Source organism: Chiroxiphia lanceolata, chromosome 30 (assembly GCF_009829145.1).
Source record: "Chiroxiphia lanceolata isolate bChiLan1 chromosome 30, bChiLan1.pri, whole genome shotgun sequence".
In the NCBI taxonomy this organism is placed as follows: domain Eukaryota; kingdom Metazoa; phylum Chordata; class Aves; order Passeriformes; family Pipridae; genus Chiroxiphia; species Chiroxiphia lanceolata.
Window position 1 is genome coordinate 383,868 of NC_045666.1, and position 27,936 is coordinate 411,803.

General features: G+C 51.5%; 1 protein-coding gene and 1 long non-coding RNA gene across 2 annotated transcripts; both read left to right on the forward strand.

The window, feature by feature from the left end:
* Positions 1 to 5,859: 5,859 nt before the first annotated feature.
* LOC116799913 (neurofilament medium polypeptide-like) lies at positions 5,860 to 22,602 on the forward strand. The gene is made up of 12 exons (XM_032713374.1): positions 5,860 to 6,363; positions 8,151 to 8,368; positions 10,702 to 10,762; positions 11,452 to 11,547; positions 14,433 to 14,597; positions 14,693 to 14,818; positions 16,136 to 16,356; positions 18,547 to 18,575; positions 20,323 to 20,385; positions 20,501 to 21,108; positions 21,205 to 21,603; positions 22,075 to 22,602. The coding sequence occupies exons 1-12, from the start codon at positions 5,860 to 5,862 to the stop codon at positions 22,600 to 22,602; spliced, it is 3,018 nt and encodes a 1,005-aa protein (XP_032569265.1).
* A 181-nt stretch (positions 22,603 to 22,783) lies between these two features.
* Positions 22,784 to 25,291, forward strand: LOC116800017. Its single transcript, XR_004361154.1, has 3 exons — positions 22,784 to 22,995; positions 23,434 to 23,616; positions 25,204 to 25,291. It is a non-coding gene; the product is annotated as an uncharacterized LOC116800017 (long non-coding RNA).
* The last annotated feature ends 2,645 nt before the right edge of the window (positions 25,292 to 27,936 follow it).

Genomic DNA, 27,936 nt, shown 5'->3' on the forward strand with positions numbered 1-27,936 from the left:
AAGTCTGTGGGTGATAAAGGCATTTTTACGAGTGGCTGTGTCATCCCAGCCCCACTTCCAGGCCACTCAGGGCCCCAATTATGCGGGAATTCGGGCAGCTGCAGATCCACGTCTCCCTCCGGGTGTGTTTATCAGCTCCATCAGGGCAGAGATTAAATTTAAATACCGTATTTGTGAAGCTGCCACTGTGCTGCCCCGGCCCCGGGCTGCCCTGCAACACCCAGTTCGTGCTTATAAACCCGGTAACATCCTCGTTTATCCCCCCTCTGTTCTGCCAACGGGGCTTTCAAAGTTCCCACCTTTATATTTTGTGCCGATGAGGTTTATTTTTCCCAGATATCCACAAGATTGAAGTCGGTTTAGGCTTTGTGGTTTCTATAGCTCTTTCCCCCCCCCCCCCCCCCCCCACTGTTCTTTTGGTTCTTTTTATTTCTGTTTTCTGGAGTTCTTCCATAGCTGTGGCTGCCCCTGGATCCCTGGAAGTGTCCAAGGCCGGGCTGGATCCCCCTGGGATGGTGGGAGGTGTCCAGGGTGGGACTGGATGGGCTTTAGGGTCCCTCCCAACCCAACTCATTCCAGGATTCCTTGATTCTGGAGCAAGGCTGGGAGAGCTGGGAATGTTCCCCTGGAGAAGGGAAGGATCCAGGGAGAGCTTGGAGCCCCTTCCAGGGCCTGAAGGGGCTCCTGGAGAGCTGGAGAGGGACTGGGGACAAGGGCTGGAGGGACAGACACAGGGAATGGCTTCCCATTGGGAAAGGGGGGATTTAGGGGGGATATTGGGAAGGAATTCCTGGCTGGGAGGGTGGGGAGGCCCTGGGATGGATTTCCCAGAGAAGCTGTGGCTGCCCCTGGATCCCTGGGAGTGTCCAAGGCCAGGTTGGATCCCCCTGGGATGGTGGGAGGTGTCCCTGCCCATGGAAAGGTGGGATGGGCTGGGATTTAATGCATCTTCCCACCCAACCCATTCCAGGATTCCTTGATTCTGAAGCCAGGCTGGGAGAGCTGGGAATGTCCACCTGGAGAAGGGAAGGATCCAGGGAGAGCTTGGAGCCTCTTCCAGGGCCTGAAGGGGCTTCAGGAGAGCTGGAGAGGGACTGGGGACAAGGGATGGAGGGACAGACACAGGGAATGGCTTCCCATGGGAAAGGGGGGATTTAGGGGGGATACTGGGAAGGAATTCCTGGCTGGGAGGGTGGGGAGGCCCTGGGATGGATTTCGCAGAGGATACCCCTGGATCCCTGGAAGTGTCCCAGGCCAGGCTGGATCCCCCTGGGATGGTGGGAGGGGGTGGAACCGGATGATCTTCGGGGTCCCATCCAACCCAACCCATTCCATGATCCCATTTGGAGCTGATCCAGGCAATCCTGTGGGAATCCCTTGGGCATCAGCCTGAGCCCTGGAGTTCAGGATTCCCACCTGTGGGTTGGGTTGGCCGGAGGTGGCCAGAGGGGGGTGTGGGCCCTGGAGCTCGGCCGGTTCCTGCATCCCTCGTGCTCCAGGAGTTTGGGTCCCTTTGGGAATTTCTGGGTGGTTCCAACAAGTGAATCCCGGCGGCCTGAGGGAGGATGGATCAGCTCTGGAAGGAGCTGAGGAGCTCTCCAGGTTCCCTCATGGTCCAGAGAACACCCAGAGGGGACACACTCCTGTCCCAGAGGCTTCTCTGGGGGGGATGAACTTCCAGGGGGATGAACTTCCCAACGTGTCCCATGGGCTGGAACAACACGTGGAGCTTCTGCCCCTGCTCCAAGGGGGACAACCCTTGGGATGGGAATTCATCCTTAAAACCCACAAGGACAAACCCCCTGCGGCCTCAGGGCCCCGATCCCAGGAAAACCCCGGGAAGGGGGAGGGATGACCCCGTGATCCCAAAGGGCAGGAAGAGGAAGCTCCCCCTCCATCCTGGGGATGCGTGGCTGCCTCCCGGGATCCATCCCTGTTCCCGGGGCCAGTTCAGCAGGTCCGGGTGTGGTTTTTGGGGTGCTGTGCCAGGGCTGGGCCGGCGCCAGCTCCCATCACAACAATTCCCACCCCGCGCTCCCGATCCCGCCGCACGTGGGGCCGCGGCTGCTCCCTCCGGTTTGGGGTTGGGAATCTCTCAGGCTGCCCCGGGAATCTCCGAATTCCCACCTCCTGTGCTTCAGCTGGTGCCCAAGGCGGGGATTTGGGGATGGACCCCTCTCCCCCCCGGCTCTGGCTGGTTTGGGGTGTGGGTGTTCCCTGCCCCGGCTCAGAACCCTTCCCACAGGATCCCTGAGGAGGGTCGGGAGCATTTCCCGGTTCGTTGGGCCTTGGAATGAGCCGCTCACAAAGTGGGAAGGGGAGGGAGGGAGGGGAATTGCAGCCGGAGCCACCAAAGCCAACCCTTTGGAATCACGGGATCCTTTAGGTTGGAGAATCCCTTGGGATCATCGAGTCCAACCTTCCCCCAAGGCCACCACTGACCACGATCCAGGGGCCACATCCCCGGGATTTCTGGACACTTCCAGGGATGGGGACCCCACCCCTCTGCCGGGGCTGGACAACCCTTTCCCGGAGGAATTTTCCCCAGGATCCAACCAAACCTCCCCTGGAGCAGCCGGATGTGGTTTCCTCTCATCCCATCACTTCTTCCCCGGGAGAAAATCCCAAATCCCACCTGGCTCCGACCTCTTTCCAGCCTCTTTCCAGATTCTTCCCCCTCCACTCTTCAAATCCTGGTCATTCCACCTTTTTGTTCGTTCCCCTTAATTATTAATCCCTGCAGGACACGGAATTCCCAATCCAAGCCGGATTTGGAGACAGGTTTATAAAAAGCGGGAATTCCGCGGGAAATCCGGTTGAATTTCTCAGCTAAGTGTAAACAATCAGTAAAGTTTAATTCCCAAATCAGCACAAATGGAAGGTCTGAAAGGCCACTCCCGGTGCGAGGTGGGAAGAGATCAATTTTGGCAGGAAAAGTGGATTTCTCTGCTGTTTCTGCTGGAAAACACTCGGAGTCCTGGTGGGAAAAGCCCTTTATCTGCTCTCGGAGCATCCAAAGCCTTGTCCACCTCGGGATATTCCAGCTGTGTAATTCCCTGTCCCTCCAAGCCCCTAATTTCAGGGATTTAGGAGCCCCTTTCCAAACGGGGCCACCCCACACACGGGGAGTTTTACTCCATGGGTTTATCCCCAAACGGAAAAGCAGGAGCAACAACAGCAGGAGGTTTATTTAAAAGGATTGATTTAAATTTTTTTAAATTTTAAAATGAATTAAAGAGATCAGTTGAATTTTTTTTAAAATTAAATTAATTAAAAAAATATTGGTTTAATTGATTAAAATTTCTCTCTGAGCTTTTTATCTTCCATTTAAAACTCTGCAGCCATAAAGTGGATTTATTTAATTCCATTTTTAAAGCTAAAACTTACAGGGAATTCCATTTTTTTGCCTTTTCTAGACCCTGTTTCAGCTTTTTAAAGTATTTTTTGTTATGCCACGAGCAGAGAAACCAGATCAGACTTTCCCTGTCCCTGCAGAAGGAACAGTTACCAGTGGGATGTTGCGGGAATGAGGGAAAAGAGGGAATGGGAAGCCAAGGGAGGATATTCTGGGAATGAGAAAAGAGGGAATTGGGAATGAAAGAAAAGAGGGACTGGGAAGAAACCAAGGGAGGTTATTCTGGGAATGAGAAAAGAGGGAATTGGGAAGCCAAAGGGGGATGTTGTGGGAATGAGAGGAAAGAGGGAATTGGGAATGGAAGAAAAGAGGGAGTGGGAAGAAACCAAGGAAGGTTATTCTGGGAATGAGAGGAAAGAGGGAGTGGGAAGCCAAAGGGGGATGAAAGAGGGACTGGGAAGCCAAGGGAGGATATTGTGGAATGAGAGGAAAGAGGGAATTGGGAATGGAAGAAAAGAGGGATTGGGAAGCCAAAGGGGGATATTGTGGGAATGGGAGGAAAGAGGGACTGGGAAGCCAAGGGAGGATATTGTGGGAATGAAAGAGGGAATTGGGAGTGGAAGAAAAGAGGGAGTGGGAAACCAAAGGAGGATATTCTGGGAATGAGAAAAGAGGGACTGGGAAGCCAAAGGGAGGATATTCTGGGAATGGGAGAAAAGAGGGAGTGGGAAGAAACCAAGGAAGGTTATTCTGGGAATGAGAGGAAAGAGGGAGTGGGAAGCCAAAGGGGGATGAAAGAGGGACTGGGAAGCCAAGGGAGGATATTCTGGGACTGAGAGGAAAGAGGGAATTGGGAATGGAAGAAAAGAGGGATTGGGAAGCCAAAGGGAGGATATTGTGGGAATGAAAGAGGGAATTGGGAGTGGAAGAAAAGAGGGAGTGGGAAACCAAAGGAGGATATTTTGGGAATGAGAAAAGAGGGAATGGGAAGCCAAAGGGGATGAGAGGAAAGAAGGAATTGGGAATGGAAGAAAAGAGGGACTGGGAAGCCAAAGGGAGGATATTCTGGGAATGGAAGAAAAGAGGGACTGGGAAGCCAAAGGAGGATATTCTCTGAATGAGAGGAAAGAGGGAATTGGGAATGGAAGAAAAGAGGGAATGGGAAGCCAAGGGAGGATATTCCAGAAATGGGAGAAAAGAGGGAATGGGAATGGAAGAAAAGATGGAGTGGGAAGAAACCAAGGAAGGTTATTCTGGGAATGAGAGGAAAGAGGGAGTGGGAAGCCAAAGGGGGATGAAAGAGGGACTGGGAAGCCGAGGGAGGATATTCTGGGACTGAGAGGAAAGAGGGAATTGGGAATGGAAGAAAAGAGGGATTGGGAATGGAAGAAAAGAGGGATTGGGAAGCCAAAGGGAGGTTATTCTGGGAATGAGAAAAGAGGGACTGGGAAGCCAAAGGGAGGATATTCTCTGAATGAGAGGAAAGAGAGAATTGGGAATGGAAGAACAGAGGGAGTGGGAAGAAACCAAGGAAGGTTATTCTGGGAATGAGAGGAAAGAGGGACTGAGAAGTCAAAGGGGGATGAAAGAGGAACTGGGAAGCCAAAGGGGGATATTGTGGGAATGGGAGGAAAGAGGGAATGGGAAGCCAAGGGAGGATATTCTGGGAATGAGAGGAAAGAGGGAATTGGGAATGAAAGAAAAGAGGGAGTGGGAAGCCAAAGGAGGATATTCTGGGAATGAAAGAGGAAATTGGGAATGGAAGAAAAGAGGGACTGGGAAGCCAAAGGGGGATATTGTGGGAATGAGAGGAAAGAGGGACTGGGAAGCCAAGGGAGGATATTCTCTGAATGAGAGGAAAGAGAGAACTGGGAATAGAAGAAAAGAGGGAATGGGAAGCCAAAGGGAGGATATTCCGGAAATGGGAGAAAAGAGGGACTGGGAAGCCAAAGGGGGATATTGTGGGAATGGGAGGAAAGAGGGACTGGGAAGCCAAGGGAGGATATTGTGGGAATGGGAGGAAGCCAAGGGAGGTGGGGCGGCTGCTCCCGGGACGGGGGGAAGGGAGGTCAAGACCCTCCCCGGACCCCGCCGAGGCCTCGTGCCCCGTGAAATGAGATTCCCGAAGAGGTGGGGAAATCTGGGAGCGAGCAAGGCTCGGGATGAGCGGGATAACTGTAATTAGGGCTGCGGGGAGGCCGCGGAGATAAGGAGCGCTGTCAGCAGGGCGGTGAGTCAGGCGGGATTTGGGGTTTGCGGGGTTTCACAACCCGCCGCCGGTGCCGGGTGTTTATCCGGCCTCTCTCCGGGCTCCACTAATTGCCGCCTAATGAACCAAACCCATCAACAACTCCAACGACCTGCTAATTAACCGGGAATGGAGACGAGCTCCTCGCGAACCTATAAAGGGGAACTTCCCCGCAGAACTTCCCGTACCCTTCCCGGAGCTGAGGATCTCTCCTTCCCTGCGCCCGGTTCGCCTCCCGCTCTCCCGCCGGGACACCATGAGAAGATATTTCTCCAGATACGGCGACGGGAATTTCAGCTCCTCCTCCGCCCACTGCGGGACGTTGGGCGGCGGGGACGGGAGATTCCTGGGGTTTGGGCCGGGATACGGCAGCAGGAGCCTCCACAACCTCGGGGGCCTCAGGAATGTCTGTGCCGCCGGAGGATACGGAGGAGAAGGAGCGGGATACGGGAGGTTTGGTGGCTGGAGACAACCCGAGAGGGCGTTTTATGGCAGGGGGTATTTCACGGGAGCTTTCCCGAGGGGGGACGCGGGGCTGGGAAGCGCCTCCAGGGCCAGCCCGGGCAGGGAAGCGCTCGGGGCGGAGGGACCGGGGGTGGGACAGCCCGGGATGCTCCGAGGCATCGAGGAGGTCCACGTGAACCCCGCCCTGTTGAGGCCCCTGGAGCTGCAGGTGGACCCCGAGTTCCAGAGGGTGCGTTCGGACGAGAAGGAGCAGATCAAGGCCCTCAACAACAAATTCGCCTCCTTCATCGACAAGGTGGGTCCCGAGGCAGGTGTGAGTCACGGCAACGCCCTCGTGTTGCACCTTCTCCCCCCCAAAATCCCAGGATTTGGCTGAATCCCCTGTGAGTTCCTGCTGGGATGCTCCCAGCAGGTGGCTGTGTGAATCACTGGTAGCCCTGGGATAAATATCTCCGAGTGGCAGGACAATAAAACCACCAGGACAATAAACCACTCGTTAACTCGCTCCTCTTTCCAGGGAAAGGGTTTCTGGGAACGTCCATCCCTTTGTCCCGGTGCCTGGGGATTGCTGGTGGCAGCTGGAAAAATGAGTGGTGGATTTGGACATCCCTGTTTTCCCTTTTGATCTGGTTTTTTTTTTCCTCAAGCGAAGCAAAACTTCCCTGAATCCTTTGCTTTGGGGGTCCTGCCTCTCTCAGGCCATCAGGGGCCTCCACACCTTCCCTCTCCCCCTCGTGCTCAGCTCTCCCTCTCCCTGCAGCTTTGGCTCCTCTCCTGCTCCTCCTCGGGGTCAGGAGGAGCGGAACAGCCCCAAAATTCCCCCGTGGAGTCACCTCGGGGGTGACCCCGGGCCCTGCTGGGGTGGGAGCTGTGGGGGCTGGGACACAGGGACACCTCAGGGCTCCCTGGACCAGCCCCACACAGAAGGGGTTGGTTACACCCACGAGGTCAAAACATCCACAGCCCCCCAAAATCGGAGGGTTTGTGATTCCCTTTTTCCCCCCAGAATTTTGGGTCTCAGTTTCCAGGTTCGGTGTCAAGGAATCGTGGAATGGTTTGAGTGGGAAGGGACCTTAAAGTCACCCCATCCCACCCCTGCCATGGGCAGGGACACCTCCCACTGTCCCAGGGGGATCCAACTCAGCCTTGGACCCTTCCAGGGATGGGGCATCCTCTGGGAAATCCATTCCAGGGCCTCCCCACCCTCACAGGCAGGAATTCCTTCCCAATATCCCACCTAACCTTCCCCTCCTCCAGTTGGAAGCTCCTCATCCCTTGGCCTGGCTTTGTCCCTCTCCAGCTTTTGGAGCCCCCAGGGAAGGAAAATGACCTTTAAAGGGTCACTTCCAACCCAAAATGTTCTGTGATTCCATGAAAATGAACAGGCAGAAATGCAGGAAAAGCTGCTCAACCTTGGAATAATGGAGGGAAAAATTAAAAAACTGTGGAGAGGTTTGGGTTGGGAGGGACATTAAAGCTCATCCCACCCCTACCGTGGGCAGGGACAGTTCCCACCATCCCAGGGGGATCCAGCCCGGCCTTGGACACTCCCAGGGATCCAGGGGCATCCTCTGGGAAATCCATTCCAGGGTCTCCCCACCTTCCCAGCCAGGAATTCCTTCCCAAAATCCCCCCTAAATCCCCCCTTTCCCAGTGAGAAGCCATTCCCTGTGTCTGTCCCTCCAGCCCTTGTCCCCAGTCCCTCTCCAGCTCTCCTGGAGCCCCTTTAGGAATGGAGCTGTCCCTGGAGCCTCCAGGGGACCATTCCCAGCTCTCCTGGAGCCCCTTTAGGAACAGAGCTCTCCCTGGAGCCTCCAGGGGAACATTCCCAGCTCTCCTGGAGCCCCTTTAGGAACGGAGCTCTCCTTGGAGCCTCCAGGGGAACATTCCCAGCTCTCCTGGAGCCCCTTCAGGAACAGAGCTCTCCCTGGAGCCTCCAGGGGACCATTCCCAGCTCTCCTGGAGCCCCTTTAGGAACGGAGCTCTCCCTGGAGCCTCCAGAGGACCATTCCCAGCTCTCCCAGCCTGTTTCCACGGCGCAGATTCCAATCCCCCCCCTCTGGATGTGCTTTTCCCCCCCAGGTGCAGTGTCTGGAGAGGCAGAACCAGGCCCTGCTGGCCAAGTGGCAGCTCCTGCAGCAGCAGAGCTCCGGCCCCGAGGAGAGCAGGAACATCTCCTCCTTCTTCCAGTCCTACATCTCCAGCCTCCAGAGGCAGCTCCAGACCCTCCAGAGCCAGAAGGAGCAGCTGGACCCCGAGGCCTACAACATGCTGCAGCTGGTGGAGGAGTATAAGAACAGGTGAAGGACCCCCAAATTCGGGGGGGAAAAAGGGTGCTGGGGGTTTTCCCAGCTCGGCTTCGCACCCTGAGCCTGGAGTGGGTGCTCTGGGGGGGCTTGGCCTCGGGGATGGAGGAGTTTGGGGAGGGTTGAACCCCCGAAATAAGAGGGAAATTCAAGTTTTTGTTGATTTATCCCACCCTCCTCCTCTTCCTGCCCCGAGCAACCCAGGACCCGCTGGGGGGACCTGGCTGGGAGGGACGGGGGGGTCGAGTTGGGCAGAGTCATCACCTCTGGCTCAGCTGCACCCAGAGAGAGTTTATGTCCATCTGGGCTCTGAAAAAAGGGAAGTTTAGCCCAGAATTCCTAAATTCAGGGCCAATCTGTGTCTATCAGTTCCTAAATTCAGGGCCAACCTGTGTCTATCAATTCCTGCATTTAGCACCAATCTATGTCTATCAATTCCTAAATTCAGGGCTAATCTGTGTCCCTCAATTCCTAAATTTAGCAACCATCTGTGTCTATCAATTCCTAAATTTAGCACCAATCTGTGTCTATCAATTCCTAAATTCAGGGCCAATCTGTGCCTATCAGTTCCTAAATTTAGCACCAATCTGTGTCTATCAATTCCTGCATTTAAGACCAATCTGTGTCCATCAATTCCTAAATTTAGCACCAATCTGTGTCTATCAGTTCCTAAATTTAGGACCAATCTGTGTCTATCAATTCCTAAATTTAGCACCAATCTGTGTCCATCAATTCCTAAATTTAGCACCAATCTGTGTCTATCAATTCCTAAATTTAGCACCAATCTGTGTCTATCAATTCCTAAATTTAGCACCAATCTGTGTCTATCAATTCCTAAATTTAGCACCAATCTGTGTCTATCAATTCCTAAATTTAGCACCAATCTGTATCTATCAATTCCTAAATTTAGCACCAATCTGTGTCTATCAATTCCTAAATTCAGGGCCAACCTGTATCTATCAATTCCTAAATTTAGCACCAATCTGTGTCTGTCAATTCCTAAATTTAGGACCAACCTGTGTCTATCAATTCCTGCATTTAAGACCAATCTGTGTCCATCAATTCCTAAATTTAGCACCCATCTGTGTCTATCAATTCCTGCATTTAGGACCAATCTGTGTCTATCAATTCCTGCATTTAGGACCAATCTGTGTCTATCAGTTCCTAAATTTAGACCAATCTGTGTCTATCAATTCCTAAATTTAGCACCCATCTGTGTCTATCAATTCCTAAATTTAGACCAATCTGTGTCTATCAATTCTTAAATTCAGGGACAATCTGTCTCTATCAATTCCTAAATTTAGCACCAATCTGTCTCTATCAATTCCTAAATTCAGGGCCAATCTGTGTCTATCAATTCCTAAATTCAGGACCAACCTGTGTCTATCAATTCCTAAATTTAGCACCAATCTGTGTCTATCAATTCCTAAATTCAGGGCCAGTCTGTGTCTATCAATTCCTAAATTTAGGACCAACCTGTATCTATCAATTCCTAAATTTAGACCAACCTGTGTCTATCAATTCCTAAATTTAGGACCAACCTGTATCTATCAATTCCTAAATTTAGACCAATCTGTGTCTATCAATTCCTAAATTTAGCACCAATCTGTGTCTATCAATTCCTAAATTTAGACCAATCTGTGTCCATCAGTTCCTAAATTCAGGACCAATCTGTGTCCATCCCATTTTTTGGGGGGGCTGTTTCAGTGCTTCGTTTTGCAGTTGCCAGAAATCAGAATTCAACTGAAACCTCAATTTAAATTCACTTTTTTTGGGTGATTCCCTTTTGTTTTCTGATCCACCCCACTGAAAAATTAAAATAGGTAACAGCGAGTTAAATAGATTGATTGATAATAGATGAATGAAATAGGTTAATTGATAATAGATAATAGATTAATTGTGTAGATTAATGGGTAATAGATGGATGAAATGGGTTAATTGATAATAGATAATAGATTAATTGTGTAGATTAATGGGTAATAGATGAATGAAATGGGTTAATTTATAATAGATAATAGATTAATTGTGTAGATTAATGGGTAATAGATGAATGAAATAGGTTAATTGATAATAGATAACAGATTAATTGTGCAGATTAATGGGTAATAGATGAATGAAATAGGTTAATTGATAATAGATAACAGATTAATTGTGCAGATTAATGCGTAATAGATGAATGAAATGGGTTAATTTAGAATAGATAACAGATTAATTGTGTAGATTAATGGGTAATAGATGAACGAAATAGGTTAATTGATAATAGATAATAGATTAATTGTGTAGATTGATTAATAACAGATAATGATCCACCTCCTTCCTACCCCCAGGTTCGAGGACGAGATCAACAACCGCACGTCCCGGGAGGAGGAATTTGTGGAGCTGAAAAAGGTGGAGTAACTGGAGCCCCTGGAAAAGGGATTTAATTGGAGTTAATTCACCTGCCCTAACGGGTTTTTGGAGTTCTGGGTCGGGGAAAGTCTTTAATTACCGAGGAGTCAAAGCCTGGGGAATAAAACAACCCCCGAGTTCTCCAAAGCTGAGGGGTTTGCTGGGATTTAATTCCAGCTGGAGGAGCTGAGAGCAGGGGCCGAGGAGGGAGGATTCCCTCTGGAATCGGTCCTTTGGGAGGAAATATTCCAGCTCGGGATACCGTGGAATTCTCTGAAATAACCCCAAAATGCTGATTTTTCCCCTCTTCTCTCCCCCCCCCAGCTCGAGCAGAAGGTCATTTTTAGGTTAAATCCTGCCTGGAGGTGGCTCAGGAGAACAAAATCCGCGGGAAAATAGGGAATTTCGGCCGCTTTTTATCCAAAGAAAGAACAAAACCCGCGGTTCCACCTTTCTCCTGCTCCCCAGGAAGGGATTTTTTGCCCCGGGTTTTGGTGCTCCTTTCCCAGCCCGTTTTTTCCACCCTTTCCCTCTTTTCCCGTTGCTTTTCCGACGAAATCCGAGCCCCGGGGGCCGATATTTGATCCCAGGGCTGGAGGTTTTTTGGGAATGCGCCGAGAGTTGAACTCCAGCGGAGGATGTGGAGCAAAGGAATGTAAATGATGATGGGTTTCGGGGTTTTTTCCCAGGAATTGGACAGTGCCTACATGGGGAAAATGGAGCTGGATGTGAGGGTGGAAATCCTGAAGCAGGAGCTGGAATTCCTCCGCTGTCTGCACGAAGCTGTGAGTGATTCAAACCTCACCCTCAGCTCTTAAAAACACGTATTTCCTGTGGAAATTCCCAGGAATTCTGCCCGAGTGGGACTTTGTGGTGTGGAGAATTAATTTATTAATTAATATGATTGATTGCTATAGAATAGATATCTTAATATATATTATATATTACATTATATGTAATATATTGCATTTATATTTATAATATAAATACTATATAATGAATTATATATATTATATATATGATTATATTAATTAATTTATTAATTAATATGATTAATTGCTATAGAACAGATATCTTAATATATATTATATATTACATTATATGTAATATATTGCATTTATATTTGTAATATAAATACTATATAATGAATTATATATATTATATATATGATTATATATAATTATTATATTATACATTAACATATTGTATATATTAATATATTATTATATTAATATATAATATATTTATATATTATATATTATATATTATATTAAAAATATTATATTATATTATTCATACTATGTATGAATTATATATATTATATATAATATGTATAATAAATATATGTCTTATATAAATTATATAATGAATATAATTTATTAAGGCCTTTGGTCTTAATAGTTCTGTTCATTATATTTATAAGGTCTTTAGAAAATATGTAATAAATAATAAATATTAATTATATTTATATATAATTATATGTAATTATGATTATAGTTATATATAAATACACAATATAGAAATATCTACATTTATAGATAGTACATTCACATATTTTATATATTTATCTATAAATATAGATATTGTACATATATAAATGTTTATAGTATTTATATATCATGACAAGTTAAAACAATATTGATTATATTTATATAGACATGTAAATTAATATTTAATTAATTTATGAGGCCTTTGCTCTTATAAATCCGTGAGTGAAAAGGGATCTGGTGTGTCCCAAAGGCTGGAAGTCCCTGGAAATTAAAAAGTGGGACGTGGGGGCTGCAGACAGGGAAGATCCAGTGGGAATTTTGTCCGAGGGTCCCAATTCTTTCCTCATGATGACCTGGACTGATGCCATGGACTGTTCAAATCCCAACCCTGGTTTTCCTTGCTGGAAATTGAAACCGATGGTGGGACAGTGGTGAAATCCCAACCCTGGTTTTCCACATGGAAAACTGAAACCGCTGATGGAACAGTGGTGAAATCCTGACCCTGCTGTTCCCTGCAGGAGCTGTAACCCCGATCCCACTGTTCCCTGCAGGAGCTGTCCCAAAACCCCGACCCCGTCATTCCCTGCAGGAGCTGTCCCAAAATCCCGATCCCGCTGTTCCCTGTCGGAGCTCTCCCAAAACCCCAATCCTGTTGTTCCCTGCAGGAGCTCTCCCAAAACCCCGATCCCACTGTTCCCCGCAGGAGCTGTAACCCCAATCCCACTGTTCCCTGCAGGAGCTGTAACCCCAATCCCACTGTTCCCTGCAGGAGCTGTAACCCCAATCCCACTGTTCCCTGCAGGAGCTGTAACCCCAATCCCACTGTTCCCTGCAGGAGCTGTAACCCCAATCCCACTGTTCCCTGCAGGAGCTCTCCCAAAACCCCAGTCCCGCTGTTCCCCGCAGGAGCTGTAACCCCAATCCCGCTGATCCCTGCAGGAGCTCTCCCAAAATTCCAATCCCGCTGTTCCCTGCAGGAGCTGTTCCAAAACCCCAATCCCACAGTTCTCTGCAGGAGCTGTAACCCCAATCCCACAGTTCTCTGCAGGAGCTGTAACCCCAACCCTGTTGTTCCCTGCAGGAGCTGTAACCCCAATCCCACAGTTCCCTGCAGGAGCTGTAACCCCAATCCCACTGTTCCCTGCAGGAGCTGTAACCCCAACCCTGTTGTTCCCTGCAGGAGCTGTAACCCCAATCCCACAGTTCCCTGCAGGAGCTGTAACCCCAATCCCACAGTTCCCTGCAGGAGCTGTAACCCCATTCCTGCTGTTCCCTGCTTGACCTCTCCCAAACCCCCAATCCCACTGTTCCCTGCAGGAGCTGTAACCCCAATCCCACTGTTCCCTGCAGGAGCTGTAACCCCAATCCCACTGTTCCCTGCAGGAGCTGTAACCCCAATCCCACTGTTCCCTGCAGGAGCTGTAACCCCAACCCTGTTGTTCCCTGCAGGAGCTGTAACCCCAATCCCACAGTTCCCTGCAGGAGCTGTAACCCCAATCCCACAGTTCCCTGCAGGAGCTGTAACCCCATTCCTGCTGTTCCCTGCTTGACCTCTCCCAAACCCCCAATCCCACTGTTCCCTGCAGGAGCTGTAACCCCAATCCCACTGTTCCCTGCAGGAGCTGTAACCCCAATCCCACAGTCCCCTGCAGGAGCTGTAACCCCAATCCCACTGTTCCCTGCAGGAGCTGTAACCCCAATCCCACTGTTCCCTGCAGGAGCTGTAACCCCAACCCTGCTGTTCCCTGCAGGAGCTGTAACCCCATTCCTGCTGTTCCCTGCAGGAGCTGTAACCCCAATCCCACTGTTCCCTGCAGGAGCTGTAACCCCAATCCCACTGTTCCCTGCAGGAGCTGTAACCCCAACCCTGCTGTTCCCTGCAGGAGCTGTAACCCCATTCCTGTTGTTCCCTGCAGGAGCTGTAACCCCAATCCCACTGTTCCCTGCAGGAGCTGTAACCCCATTCCTGCTGTTCCCTGCAGGAGCTGTAACCCCAATCCTGCTGTTCCCTGCAGGAGCTGTAACCCCATTCCTGCTGTTCCCTGCAGGAGCTGTAACCCCATTCCTGCTGTTCCCTGCAGGAGCTGTAACCCCATTCCTGCTGTTCCCTGCAGGAGCTGTAACCCCAATCCCACAGTTCCCTGCAGGAGCTGTAACCCCATTCCCTCTGTTCCCTACAGGAGCTGTCCCAGCTGCAGACCCTGGCCGGGGACACGGACGTCGTGCTGTCCCTGGCCCCCGGGCGGGAGCTGGACCTGGACGGGATCGTGGCCGAGGTGCGCCAGGAGTACGAGGGCATCGCCCGCCGCAGCTCGGCCCACGTGGACTCCGTGTACCGGGGCAGGGTGAGTGGGCACCCAAACCCGGGACCCGACGGATCCTCCCGCCGGGAAAGACCCCGACACCGTCCCAAACGTCCCTTTCCCCCTCCTGCCCTCAGTACCAGGACCTGCAGAACACGTGGGAGACCCAACGGGAGCAGCTGAGGAGCAGCCACCGGGAAATCCAGGAGCTCGCCAGGCACATCCAGAGGCTCCAGCCGGAGGTTGAGGTCGCCAGGAAAAGGGTGAGGCCGACGGATTCCAACCTGTCCAAGCACCTTTTCCGGGGATCTCGGTCCAGCTGGAGGCAGCTGATCCTCTGGGGACAGACTTAGGGATGATTTCTCCCCAAAAGGAAGCAGATTTAGAGTCTCGGGATCCACAGTGGGATTTAATTTGGGTTAATTTACCCATTTTTGGAGTTCTGTGTTGAGGAAAGGCTTTAATTTCCAAGGAATGCCAGGAGGGTTTGAAAATGGGATCTACACTGGGATTTAATTTGGGTTAATTTACCCATTTTTGGAGTTCTGTGTTGAGGAAAGGCTTTCATTTCCAAGGAATGCCAGCAGAGTTTGAAAATGGGATTTATATTGGGATTTAATTTAAGTTAATTTACCTGGTGTAATGTATTTTTGGAGTTCTGTATTGAGGAAAATCTTTAATTTCCAAGGAATGCCAGGAGGGTTTGAAAATGGGATCTACACTGGGATTTAATTTGGGTAATTTACCCATTTTTGGAGTTCTGTCATTAAGGATAGTCTTTAACTTCCAAGGAATGCCGGGAGGGTTTGAAAGCAGTGGGATTTTTGGGTTTCCCTGTGCAGGGCTGGACTGGAGGATCCCCACGGGGCCCTTCCAGCCGTGGGTGTCCCACAATCCCGTGACCACGGAAGGGAATCCTCAGCGGTGAAATCCCAACCCTGGTCTTCCATGTGGAAAATTAAAACCAATGATGGCTCAGTGGTGAAATCCCAACCCTGGTTTTCCATGTGGAAAATTAAAACCAATGATGGCTCAGTGGTGCAATCCCAGCCCTGCTTTTCCATATGGAAAACTGAAACCAATGGTGGGAGAGTGATGAAATCCCAACCCTGGTTTTCCATGTGGAAAATTAAAACCAATGATGGCTCAGTGGTGCAATCCCAACTCTGGTTTTCCATCTGGAAAACTGAAACCGCTGGTGGGACAGTGGTAGAATCTCAACCCTGGTTTTCCACGTGGAAAATTAAAACCAGTGATGACTCAGTGGTGAAATCCCAACCCTGATTTTCCATATGGAAACTGAAACTGATGGTGGGACAGTGGTGAAATTCCAACCCTGGTTTTCCATATGGTAAATTAAAACCAATGATGGCTCAGCGGTGAAATCCCAACCCTGGTTTTCCATATGGAAAACTGAAACCACTGGTGGGACCCTGGTGAAATCCCGACCCCTGGTTTTCCATCTGGAAAACTGACACCGCTGGTGGGACCCTGGTGAAATCCCGACCCCACCGTTCCCTGCAGGAACAAAAACCCTCCCCAGGGAAGGGAATGGAACGCTTCCCTTTGTTCCCGTGCAGAATTCCAGCCTGCAGGACTCCATCCGGGACGCAGAGCTCCGGGGTGGTTCAGCAGTCCAGGAGGGTCGGGAGCAGCTCCGGGAGCTGGAGGAGGCCCTGAGGGAGGCCCGGCAGGAGCTGGCGCGGCTCGTCCGTGACCACCAGGAGCTGCTGGAGGCCAAGGTGGCCCTGGACGTGGAGATCGCCGTGTACAGGGCACTGCTCGAGGAGGAGGAGCTCAGGTGGGTGCTGGGATGGGAACACCTGGGAATGGGAACATGGCAGTGGGAACCTGGGATCAGAGCCAGGGAACCCCCGGGAATGGGAACACGGCAATGGGAATCTGGGATCTGAGCCCGGGATCTCCGGGATGCACGTGGAGATCACCGTGTACAGGGCACTGCTCGAGGAGGAGGAGCTCAGGTGGGTGCTGGGATGGGAACACCCAGGAATGGGAACACGGCAATGGGAACCTGGGATCAGAGCCAGGGAACCCCCGGGAATGGGAACACGGCAGTGGGAATCTGGGATCTGAGCCCGGGATCTCCAGGATGCACGTGGAGATCGCTGTGTACAGGGCACTGCTCGAGGAGGAGGAGCTCAGGTGGGTGCTGGGATCCCATGGGATGGGAACACCCAGGAATGGGAACATAGCAATGGGAATCTGGGATCGGAGCCAGGGATCTCTGGGATGCACATGGAGATCGCCGTGTGCAGGGCACTGCTCGAGGAGGAGGAGCTCAGGTGGGTGCTGGGATCCCATGGGATGGGAACACCTGGGAATGGGAATCTGGGATCTGAGCCCGGGATCTCTGGGATGCACGTGGAGATCGCCGTGTACAGGGCACTGCTCGAGGAGGAGGAGCTCAGGTGGGTGCTGGGATCCCATGGGATGGGAACACCTGGGAATGGGAACATAGCAATGGGAATCTGGGATCTGAGCCCGGGATCTCCGGGATGGACGTGGAGATCACCGTGTACAGGGCACTGCTCGAGGAGGAGGAGCTCAGGTGGGTGCTGGGATCCCATGGGATGGGAACACCCGGGAATGGGAACACGGCAATGGGAATCTGGGATCGGAGCCAGGGAACCCCCGGGAATGGGAACATGGCAATGGGAATCTGGGATCTGAGCTCGGGATCTCCAGGATGCACGTGGAGATCGCCGTGTACAGGGCACTGCTCGAGGAGGAGGAGCTCAGGTGGGTGCTGGGATCCCACGGGATGGGAACACCTGGGAATGGGAACACGGCAATGGGAATCTGGGATCGGAGCCAGGGATCTCTGGGATGCACGTGGAGATCGCCGTGTGCAGGGCACTGCTCGAGGAGGAGGAGCTCAGGTGGGTGCTGGGATCCCATGGGATGGGAACACGGCAATGGGAATCTGGGATCTGAGCCCGGGATCTCTGGGATGGAGCCGCCGGGGAGGAGGCGCCTTCCCTGGGGTTACTGGGAAACACTAACCTGAATTTTAATTTCAGTTTTAATTTCAATTTTAACTTCAATTTTGACTTCAATTTTAACTTCAATTTCGATTTTAGTTTTAATTAAAATTTAAATTTTTATTTTAATGTAAATTTAAATTTAAATTTAAATTTAAATTTTATTTTCAATTTCAATTTCAATTTTAATTCTAATTTTGATTTTAATTTCAATTTTAATATCAATTTCAACTTCAGTTTAAATTTTAGTTTTAATTTAAATTTAAATTTTGGTTTCAATGTCTATTTCAATTTTAATTTAAATTTTGATTTTAATTTCAATTTTAATTTCAATTTTAATTCCAATTTAAATTTAAATTTTGATTTTAATGTTGATTTCAATTTTAGTTTTAATTTAAATTTTTAGCTTAATTTCAATTTTAATTCCAATTTCGATTTTAATTTCAATTTCAATTTTAATTTTAATTTAAATTTTGGTTTCAATGTCGATTTCAATTTTAATTTTAACTTCAGGTTTAATTCTAGTTTTAATTTAGATTTAAATTTTTATTTCAATGTCGATTTCAATTTCAACTTTAATTTTAATTTTAATTTCAATTTTAATTTCAGTTTTAATTTCAATTTCAACTTCAATTTCAATTTTAGTTTTAATTTAAAATTAAAATTGAAATTAAAATTGAAATCAAAATTTAAATTAAAATTAAAATTGAAATTAAAATAAAAATTTAAATTTCATTTCAATTTTAATTTCAATATCGATTTCAATTTTAATATTGATTCAAATTTCAATTTCAATTCTGTTTTTAATTCTAATTTAAATTTAAATTTAATTTTTGACTTTGATTTCAATTTTGATCTCAATTTTTATTTCAATTTGAATTTGAGTTCCAACTTCAATTTTGATTGCAATTTCAATTCCAACTTCAAATTTACTTCTAGTTCCCAATTAAATTTCAATTTTAATTTGATTGGTCCCTTTCCCTCCGCAGGATCCAGGAGGGATCCCCGGCCACCATCTGTGAGTATCCCCAGGATTTCCTTTGCTGCTTTTTTGCTCCTATTTTGTGGTTTTAACTCCCACAGAACCAAAAATCCCAGTTCCCATCTTTTGAGTCATTTGGGAAATGACACAAAGGGTTTTGTGTGACCAAGTGTCAATATATCAGAATATATCAGAATTATTGGCTAATTCCAACCAAATTTGGAGGAACCGGGAATCTCCTCCCTCACAGGTCTGTGCAGTGCAGGGCAGAAGGGGAGGAAATTAGAACCAGTCCTAAAATCTGTGGGAATAAAAACCAGTCCTAATATTTGTGGAAAGGAAGACTAGTCCTAAAATTTGTGGAAATAAAAACCAGTCCTAACATTTGTAGAAATAAACAAGTCCTAAAATTGGAGGTAGTAAAAGCTAGTCCTGATATATGTGGAAATAAAAACCAGTTCTAATATTTGAGGAAATAAAAGCTAGTCCTAAAATTCGTGGAAATAAAAGCTAGTCCTAAAATTCGTGGACATAAAAGCTAGTCCTAACGTTTGTGGAAATAAAAGCTAGTGCTAAAATTTGTGGAAATAAAAACCAGTCCTAATATCTGAGGAAATAAAAACCAGTCCTAATATTTGAGGAAATAAAACCCAGTCCTAAAACTTGTGGGAAGAAAGACTAGCCCTAAAATCTGTGGAAATAAAAACCAGTCCTAAAATTTGAGGAAATAAAAACCAGTCCTAAAATTTGAGGAAATAAAAACCAGTCCTAAAATTTGCGGAAATAAAAACCAGTCCTAAAATTTGTGGAAATAAAATGCAGTCCTAATATCTGAGGAAATAAAAACCAGTCCTAATATTTGAGGAAATAAAACCCAGTCCTAAAACTTGTGGGAAGAAAGACTAGCTCTAAAATTTGTGGAAATAAAAACCAGTCCTAAAATTTGTGGAAATAAAAACCAGTCCTAAAACTTGTGGGAAGAAAGACTAGCCCTAAAATCTGTGGAAATAAAAACCAGTCCTAAAATCTGTGGAAATAAAAACCAGTCCTAAAATTTGCGGAAATAAAAACCAGTCCTAAAATTTGTGGAAATAAAACGCAGTCCTAAAATTTGTGGAAATAAAACCCAGTCCTAAAATTTGTGGAAATAAAACCCAGTCCTAAAATTTGTGGAAATAAAACCCAGTCCTAAAATTTGTGGAAATAAAACCCAGTCCTAAAATTTGTGGAAATAAAACCCAGTCCTAAAATTTGTGGAAATAAAAACCAGTCCTAAAATCTGTGGAAATAAAAACCAGTCCTAAAATCTGTGGAAATAAAAACCAGTCCTAAAATTTGTGGAAATAAAAACCAGTCCTAAAATTTGTGGAAATAAAAACCAGTCCTAAAATTTGTGGAAATAAAACCCAGTCCTAAAACTTGTGGGAAGAAAGACTAGCCCTATAATCTGTGGAAATAAAAACCAGTCCTAAAATCTGTGGAAATAAAAACCAGTCCTAAAATCTGTGGAAATGGGGGGCAGGTAAAGGGGAGTGAAACTCAGAGTCTCGGCCTTCCCTAAAGGCAGGGCCACCCTGAGGGTTCTTGGGGGGAAAACGACAGAAATCGGGATAAAATCAGCTAAAAACCCCGGGAAAAGGAGGAAAACATTCCCTGGGTTGGTCTCTGCTCACGGAAATCCTTCAGGGATAAGACCAAGAGCAGCAGGGTGGGAAGGATGATGCCCCAATCCCGTTTTTGGGGGTGAAAAGCCCAAGGTGGACGCAATTCCCGTTTCTTGCAGGTGTCACCGACCACCAGGCGGGAATGACCGGAGTCTTCGGAGCGGGACCCGGAGGGATGAAGGGTGGGAAGGGGGGAACGAGCTCCGGAGGGGGCGGAATGAGGGGACCCATCTCCGGAGGGGGAAAAGGGGGAAGTTCTGGAGGGGGGGGATCCATGTCTGGGGGTGGTGGGTCAAGTTATGGAGGAGGAAAAGGCTCAGGATACGGAGGAGGAGGAAGTTCTGGAGGTGGCTCCATCTGTGGAGGAGGAAGTTCAGGTGGTGGTGGCTCCATATCTGGGGGTGGAAAAGGCTCAGGATACGGAGGAGGAGGAAGCTCAGGTGGCTCCATCTGTGGAGGAGGAAGCTCTGGTGGAGGAGGCTCCATATCTGGGGGAGGAAAAGGCTCAGGATACGGAGGAGGAGGAAGCTCTGGTGGTGGATCCATATCTGGGGGTGGAAAAGGCTCGGGATATGGAGGAGGAGGAAGCTCTGGTGGTTCCATCTGTGGAGGAGGAAGTTCAGGTGGAGGAGGCTCCATGTCCAAGGGTGGCAGCAGCTCAGGAGGGGGTGGATCCATATCTGGGGGTGGTGGGTCAAGTTATGGAGGAGGAAAAGGCTCTGGATACGGAGGAGGAGGAAGCTCAGGTGGTGGAGGCTCCATATCTGGGGGTGGAAAAGGCTCAGGATATGGAGGAGGAGGAAGCTCTGGTGGATCCATCTGTGGAGGAGGAAGCTCTGGTGGAGGCTCCATATCTGGGGGTGGAAAAGGCTCGGGATACGGAGGAGGAGGAAGCTCTGGAGGTGGTTCCATCTGTGGAGGAGGAGGTTCTGGTGGTGGAGGCTCCATGTCCAAAGGTGGCAGCAGCTCTGGAGGGGGTGGATCCATATCTGGGGGTGGAGGCTCCATATCTGGAGGAGGAAAAGGCTCAGGATACGGAGGAGGAGGAAGCTCAGGTGGCTCCATCTGTGGAGGAGGAAGTTCAGGTGGTGGTGGCTCCATATCTGGGGGTGGAAAAGGCTCAGGATACGGAGGAGGAGGAAGCTCAGGTGGCTCCATCTGTGGAGGAGGAAGCTCTGGTGGTGGAGGCTCCATATCTGGGGGTGGAAAAGGCTCGGGATATGGAGGAGGAGGAAGCTCTGGTGGCTCCATCTGTGGAGGAGGAGGTTCTGGTGGTGGAGGCTCGATGTCCAAAGGTGGCAGCAGCTCAGGAGGGGGTGGATCCATATCTGGGGGTGGTGGGTCAAGTTATGGAGGAGGAAAAGGCTCAGGATACGGAGGAGGAGGAAGCTCAGGCGGTGGTGGCTCCATATCTGGAGGAGGAAAAGGCTCAGGATATGGAGGAGGAGGAGGAAGCTCAGGGGGCTCCATCTGTGGAGGAGGAAGCTCAGGTGGAGGAGGCTCCATGTCCAAAGGTGGCAGCAGCTCAGGAGGGGGTGGATCCATATCTGGGGGTGGAGGCTCCATATCTGGAGGAGGAAAAGGCTCAGGATATGGAGGAGGAGGAAGCTCTGGTGGTTCCATCTGTGGAGGAGGAAGTTCAGGTGGAGGAGGCTCCATGTCCAAAGGTGGCAGCAGCTCAGGAGGGAGGGGATCCATGTCTGGGGGTGGTGGGTCAAGTTATGGAGGAGGAAAAGGCTCTGGATACGGAGGAGGAGGAAGCTCAGGTGGCTCCATCTGTGGAGGAGGAGGAGGAAGTTCAGGTGGAGGAGGCTCCATGTCCAAGGGTGGCAGCAGCTCTGGAGGGGGTGGATCCATATCTGGTGGAGGAGGCTCCATATCTGGGGGTGGAAAAGGCTCAGGGTATGGAGGAGGAGGAAGCTCAGGTGGCTCCATCTGTGGAGGAGGAAGCTCTGGTGGAGGCTCCATATCTGGAGGAGGAAAAGGCTCGGGATATGGAGGAGGAGGAAGCTCTGGTGGTGGCTCCATCTGTGGAGGAGGAAGTTCTGGTGGTGGCTCCATCTGTGGAGGAGGAAGTTCTGGTGGTGGCTCCATATCTGGGGGTGGAAAAGGCTCAGGGTATGGAGGAGGAGGAAGCTCAGGTGGTGGTGGCTCCATATCTGGGGGTGGAAAAGGCTCAGGGTATGGAGGAGGAGGAAGCTCAAGCAGTGGAGGCTCCATGTCTGGAGGTGGGCAGAGCTCTGGTGGAGGATCCATATCTAGTGGTGGTGGATCCATGTCTGGGGGTGGAAGAGGTTCAGGGTATGGAAGACAGGGAAGTTCTAGTGGAGGAGGGTCCATGTCTGGGGGTGGGCAGAGCTCTGGCAGTGGCCGGTGCAGCCCCCAGAGCGGTGGGATGAGCTCTGGAGGTGGGAGCAGCTCAGGAAGGAGAGGCTCCATCTCTGGGAGTGGCCAGAGCTCAGGATATGGAAGACAGGGAAGCTCCAGTGGTGGAGGCTCCATCTCTGGGGGTGGGCAGAGCTCGGGTGGTCACAGATCCAGCTCTGGCAGTGGCAGGTGCAGCCCCCAGAGTGGTGGGATGAGCTCTGGAGGTGGGAGCAGCTGTGGCAGGAGAGGCTCCATCTCTGGAGGTGGAGGACAGGGAAGCTCCAGTGGTGGAGGCTCCATCTCTGGAGGTGGGCAGAGCTCGGGTGGCCATGGATCCAGCTCTGGAGGTGGGAGCAGCTGTGGCAGGAGAGGGTCCATCTCTGGAGGTGGGCAGAGCTCGGGTGGTCACGGATCCAGCTCTGGAGGTGGCAGCAGTTGTGGCAGGAGAGGGTCCATCTCTGGAGGTGGGCAGAGCTCAGGTGGTCATGGATATGGGTCTGGCAGTGGCAGGTGCAGCCCCCAGAGTGGTGGGATAAGTTCTGGAGGTGGGAGCAGCTGTGGTAGGAGAGGCTCCAGCTCTGGAGGCGGCCAGAGCTCAGGAGGTCATGGGTCCAGCTCTGGAGGTGGGAGCAGCTGTGGCAGAAGAGGCTCCATCTCTGGAGGTGGGCAGAGCTCTGGTGGCCACGGATCCAGTTCTGGAGGTGGCAGCAGTTGTGGTAGAAGGGGTTCCATCTCTGGAGGTGGAGGACAGGGAAGTTCCAGTGGTGGAGGCTCCATGTCCGGGGGTGGGCAGAGCTCTGGTGGCCATGGATCCAGCTCTGGAGGTGGGAGCAGCTGTGGCAGGAGAGGGTCCATCTCTGGAGGTGGAGGAGGGGGAATGAGCTCTGGTGGGTGCATTGGTGGGGGAGAAGGAGGCTCAGGGTATGGAGGAGGCTCTGGATATGGAGGGAGCTCTGGATATGGAGGAAGCTCTGGATATGGAGGAGGTTCTGGATATGGAGGGAGCTCAGGCAGGAGAGGCTCCATCTCTGGAGGAGGAAGCTCAGGTCATGGAGGATCCAGTTATGGCAGTGGTGGGGGCATTGGAGGGGGAGAAGGAGGCTCAGGGTATGGAGGAGGCTCAGGGTATGGAGGGAGCTCAGGCAGGAGAGGCTCTGTCTCTGGAGGTGGAAGCTCAGGATATGGAGGAATGAGCTCTGGTGGGTGCATTGGAGGTGGAGAAGGAGGCTCAGGGTATGGAGGAGGTTCTGGATATGGAGGGAGCTCAGGGTATGGAGGAAGCTCAGGCAGGAGAGGCTCCATCTCTGGAGGAGGAAGCTCAGGTCACATAGGATCGAGTTCTGGTGGGTGCATTAGAGGTGGAGAAGGAGGTTCAGGGTATGGAGGAGGTTCTGGATATGGAGGGAGCTCAGGGTATGGAGGAAGCTCAGGGTATGGAGGGAGCTCAGGCAGGAGAGGCTCCATCTCTGGAGGAGGAAGCTCAGGTCATGGAGGATCCAGTTATGGCAGTGGTGGGTGTGTTGGAGGGGGAGAAGGAGGCTCAGGGTATGGAGGAGGCTCAGGGTATGGAGGAGGCTCAGGGTATGGAGGGAGCTCAGGCAGGAGAGGCTCTGTCTCTGGAGGTGGAAGCTCAGGATATGGAGGAATGAGCTCTGGTGGGTGCATTGGAGGTGGAGAAGGAGGCTCAGGGTACGGAGGAGGTTCTGGATATGGAGGGAGCTCAGGGTATGGAGGAAGCTCAGGCAGGAGAGGCTCCATCTCTGGAGGAGGAAGCTCAGGTCACATAGGATCGAGTTCTGGTGGGTGCATTGGAGGTGGAGAAGGAGGTTCAGGGTATGGAGGAAGCTCAGGGTATGGAGGAGGTTCTGGATATGGAGGGAGCTCAGGGTATGGAGGAAGCTCAGGGTATGGAGGGAGCTCAGGCAGGAGAGGCTCCATCTCTGGAGGAGGAGGAGGAAGCTCAGGTCATGGAGGATCCAGTTATGGCAGTGGTGGGGGCATTGGTGGGGGAGAAGGAGGCTCAGGGTATGGAGGGAGCTCAGGCAGGAGAGGTTCCATCTCTGGAGGAGGAAGCTCAGGTCATGGTGGATCCAGTTATGGCAGTGGTGGGTGCATTGGAGGGGGAGAAGGAGGCTCAGGGTATGGAGGAGACTCTGGATATGGAGGGAGCTCAGGCAGGAGAGGGTCCATCTCTGGAGGAGGAAGCTCAGGTCATGGAGGATCAAGTTCTGGTGGGTGCATTGGTGGGGGAGAAGGAGGTTCAGGATATGGAGGAAGCTCAGGGTATGGAGGGAGCTCAGGCAGGAGAGGCTCCATCTCTGGAGGAGGAGGAGGAGGAAGCTCAGGTCGTGGTGGATCCAGTTATGGCAGTGGTGGCTGCATTGGAGGGGGAGAAGGAGGTTCAGGGTATGGAGGGAGCTCTGGATATGGAGGGAGCTCAGGGTATGGAGGGAGCTCAGGCAGGAGAGGTTCCATCTCTGGAGGAGGAAGCTCAGGTCATGGTGGACACAGTTATGGCAGTGGTGGGTGCGTTGGAGGGGGAGGAAGCTCAGGGTATGGAGGAGGCTCTGGATATGGAGGGAGCTCAGGCAGAAGAGGTTCCATCTCTGGAGGAGGAGGAGGAGGAAGCTCAGGTCATGGAGGATCCAGTTATGGCAGTGGTGGATCCATCTGTGGAGGAGAAGGAGGCTCAGGGTATGGAGGGAGCTCTGGATATGGAGGCAGCTCAGGTAGGAGAGGTTCCATCTCTGGAGGAGGAAGCTCAGGCAGGAGAGGCTCCATCTCTGGAGGAGGAGGAGGAAGCTCAGGTCATGGAGGATCCAGTTATGGCAGTGGTGGGTGTGTTGGAGGGGGAGAAGGAGGCTCAGGGTATGGAGGGAGCTCTGGATATGGAGGGAGCTCAGGTAGGAGAGGTTCCATCTCTGGAGGAGGAGGAAGCTCAGGTCATGGAGGATCAAGTTATGGCAGTGGTGGGGGCATTGGAGGGGGTGAAGGTGGTTCAGGGTATGGAGGATGCTCTGGATATGGAGGGAGCTCAGGGTATGGAGGGAGCTCAGGCAGGAGAGGCTCCATCTCTGGAGGAGGAAGCTCAGGTTTGAGCTCTGGTGGGTGCACTGGAGGTGGAGAAGGAGGATCTGGATATGGAGGGAGCTCTGGATATGGAGGGAGCTCTGGATATGGATCCAGCTCTGGATATGGAGGGAGCTCTGGATATGGAGGAAGCTCAGGCAGGAGAGGCTCCATCTCTGGAGGAGGAGGAAGCTCAGGTCATGGAGGATCCAGTTATGGCAGTGGTGGGGGCATTGGAGGTGGAGAAGGAGGCTCAGGGTATGGAGGAAGCTCGGGGTATGGAGGGAGCTCAGGCAGGAGAGGCTCCATCTCTGGAGGAGGAGGAAGCTCAGGTCATGGTGGATCCAGTTATGGCAGTGGTGGGTGTGTTGGAGGGGGAGAAGGAGGATCTGGATATGGAGGGAGCTCTGGATATGGAGGGAGCTCAGGCAGGAGAGGTTCCATCTCTGGAGGAGGAGGAAGCTCAGGTCATGGAGGATCAAGTTCTGGTGGGTGCATTGGAGGGGGAGAAGGAGGCTCAGGGTGTGGAGGGAGCTCTGGGTATGGAGGAGGTTCTGCATACGAAGGAAGCTCAGGATATGAAGGAGGTTCTGGATATGAAGGAGGTTCAGGGTATGGAGGAGGCTCAGGGTATGGAGGAGGCTCTGGATATGGAGGAGGCTCTGGATATGGAGGAGGCTCTGGATATGAAGGAGGCTCTGGATATGAAGGAGGCTCAGGGTATGGAGGCAGCTCAGGATACGGAGGAAGCTCAGGCAGGAGGGGCTCCACCTCTGGAGGAGGAGGAGGAAGCTCCATCTCTGGGGGTTGTGGGTCGAGCCCTGGGGGTTCCTGCCCTGCTGGCAGTGGGGGGGTCGGGGGGTACAGCTCTGGAGGGGGGGATTGCTCCGGGGGGGGCGGGTGTTACGGAGGGGGGACCTATGGAGAGGGGACGTTCAGCTGTGGGGACGGGACCGAGGGATGCACCTTGGAACGGGGCTGGACTTCTCCAACACGGGGTTACTGCTCCGCCTACGGCCCGGGTTACTCTGGAGATGCTGCCCATAAGTAACATTTGGATGCAAAATCCCGCCAGTGGAACGGGATGGAGCCGTTCCCTGACTGGGGGGGGGCTTTCCTGCTGCTCTCACCACGTCCCACGTCACCCCCAGCTCTTCTCCTGCACAACCATCCCCCGGACTCTCCCCCCACCCTCTGCGGGGTGACCGTGTCCTGACGGGGTCTGTCCCTTCCTTGGGCTTTCTGGGAGCTTTTCTGGGGCTGTTTGGAACCTTTGGCAACTAAAAGCTTGGAACTGGGTTTGGTTGTGCGTGTCTTGGTCTGGGGGAGGCGCGACCGGTGTCCCCGGGGAGAGGTTTGGTGGAATCCCAGAATCTGCTGAGCGGGAAGGGACCCACAGGGACCATCCAGTCCAACCCTGTGCCCCGCACAGGACACCCCAAAATCCCACCCTGTGCCCCAGAGGAGCATCCAAACCCTCCCTGAGCTCTGGCAGCCTTGGGGCCGTGCCCACTGCCCTGGGGAGCCTGGGCAGTGCCCAACCACCCTGACCCTGCCCTGGCACAGCCCCAGGACATCCCAGAATCCCAGAATCTGCCCAGTTGGAAGGGACCCACCAGGACCATCCAGTCCAACCCTGTGCCCCGCACAGGACACCCCAAAATCCCACCCTGTGCCCCAGAGGAGCATCCAAACCCTCCTGGAGCTCTGGCAGCCTTGGGGCTGTGCCCACTGCCCTGGGGAGCCTGGTCAGTGCCCAACCAGCCTTGGGGGGAAGAACCTTTTCCCAAAATCCACCCTGACTCTGCCCTGGTACAGCTCCAGGACTTCCCAGAATCTGCCCAGTTGGAAGGGACCCACCAGGACCATCCAGTCCAACCCCCAGCCCTGCACAGGACACCCCAAAATCCCACCCTGTGCCCCAGAGGAGCATCCAAACCCTCCCTGAGCTCTGGCAGCCTTGGGGCCGTGCCCACTGCCCTGGGGAGCCTGGGCAGTGCCCAAACACCCTGACCCTGCCCTGGCACAGCCCCAGGACATCCCAGAATCCCACAATCTGCCCAGTTGGAAGGGACCCACCAGGACCATCCAGTCCGACCCTGTGCCCTGCCCAGGACACCCCAAAATCCCACCCTGTGCCCCAGAGGACCACCCAAACACCCCCTGAGCTCTGGCAGCCTCGGTCAACCACCAACCCACCCACCCACCCTCGGGGGGCAGAACCTTTCCCTGGGATCCACCCTGCCCCTGCCCTGGCACAGCTCCAGAACATTCCCTGGGTGCTGCCCCTGCTCCCC

What these genes read in the sequence shown, in the direction of transcription:
- LOC116799913 (XM_032713374.1), top strand. Translation starts at nt 5,860, where the DNA reads ATGAGAAGATATTTCTCCAGATACGGCGACGGGAATTTCAGCTCCTCC. An exon ending in CTCGAGGAGGAGGAGCTCAG is followed by an intron (nt 16,357 to 18,546) that starts GTGGGTGCTGGG and finishes TTCCCTCCGCAG; the next exon opens with GATCCAGGAGGGATCCCCGG. An exon ending in AGGAGGAAGCTCTGGAGGTG is followed by an intron (nt 21,109 to 21,204) that starts GTTCCATCTGTG and finishes CTGGGGGTGGAG; the next exon opens with GCTCCATATCTGGAGGAGGA.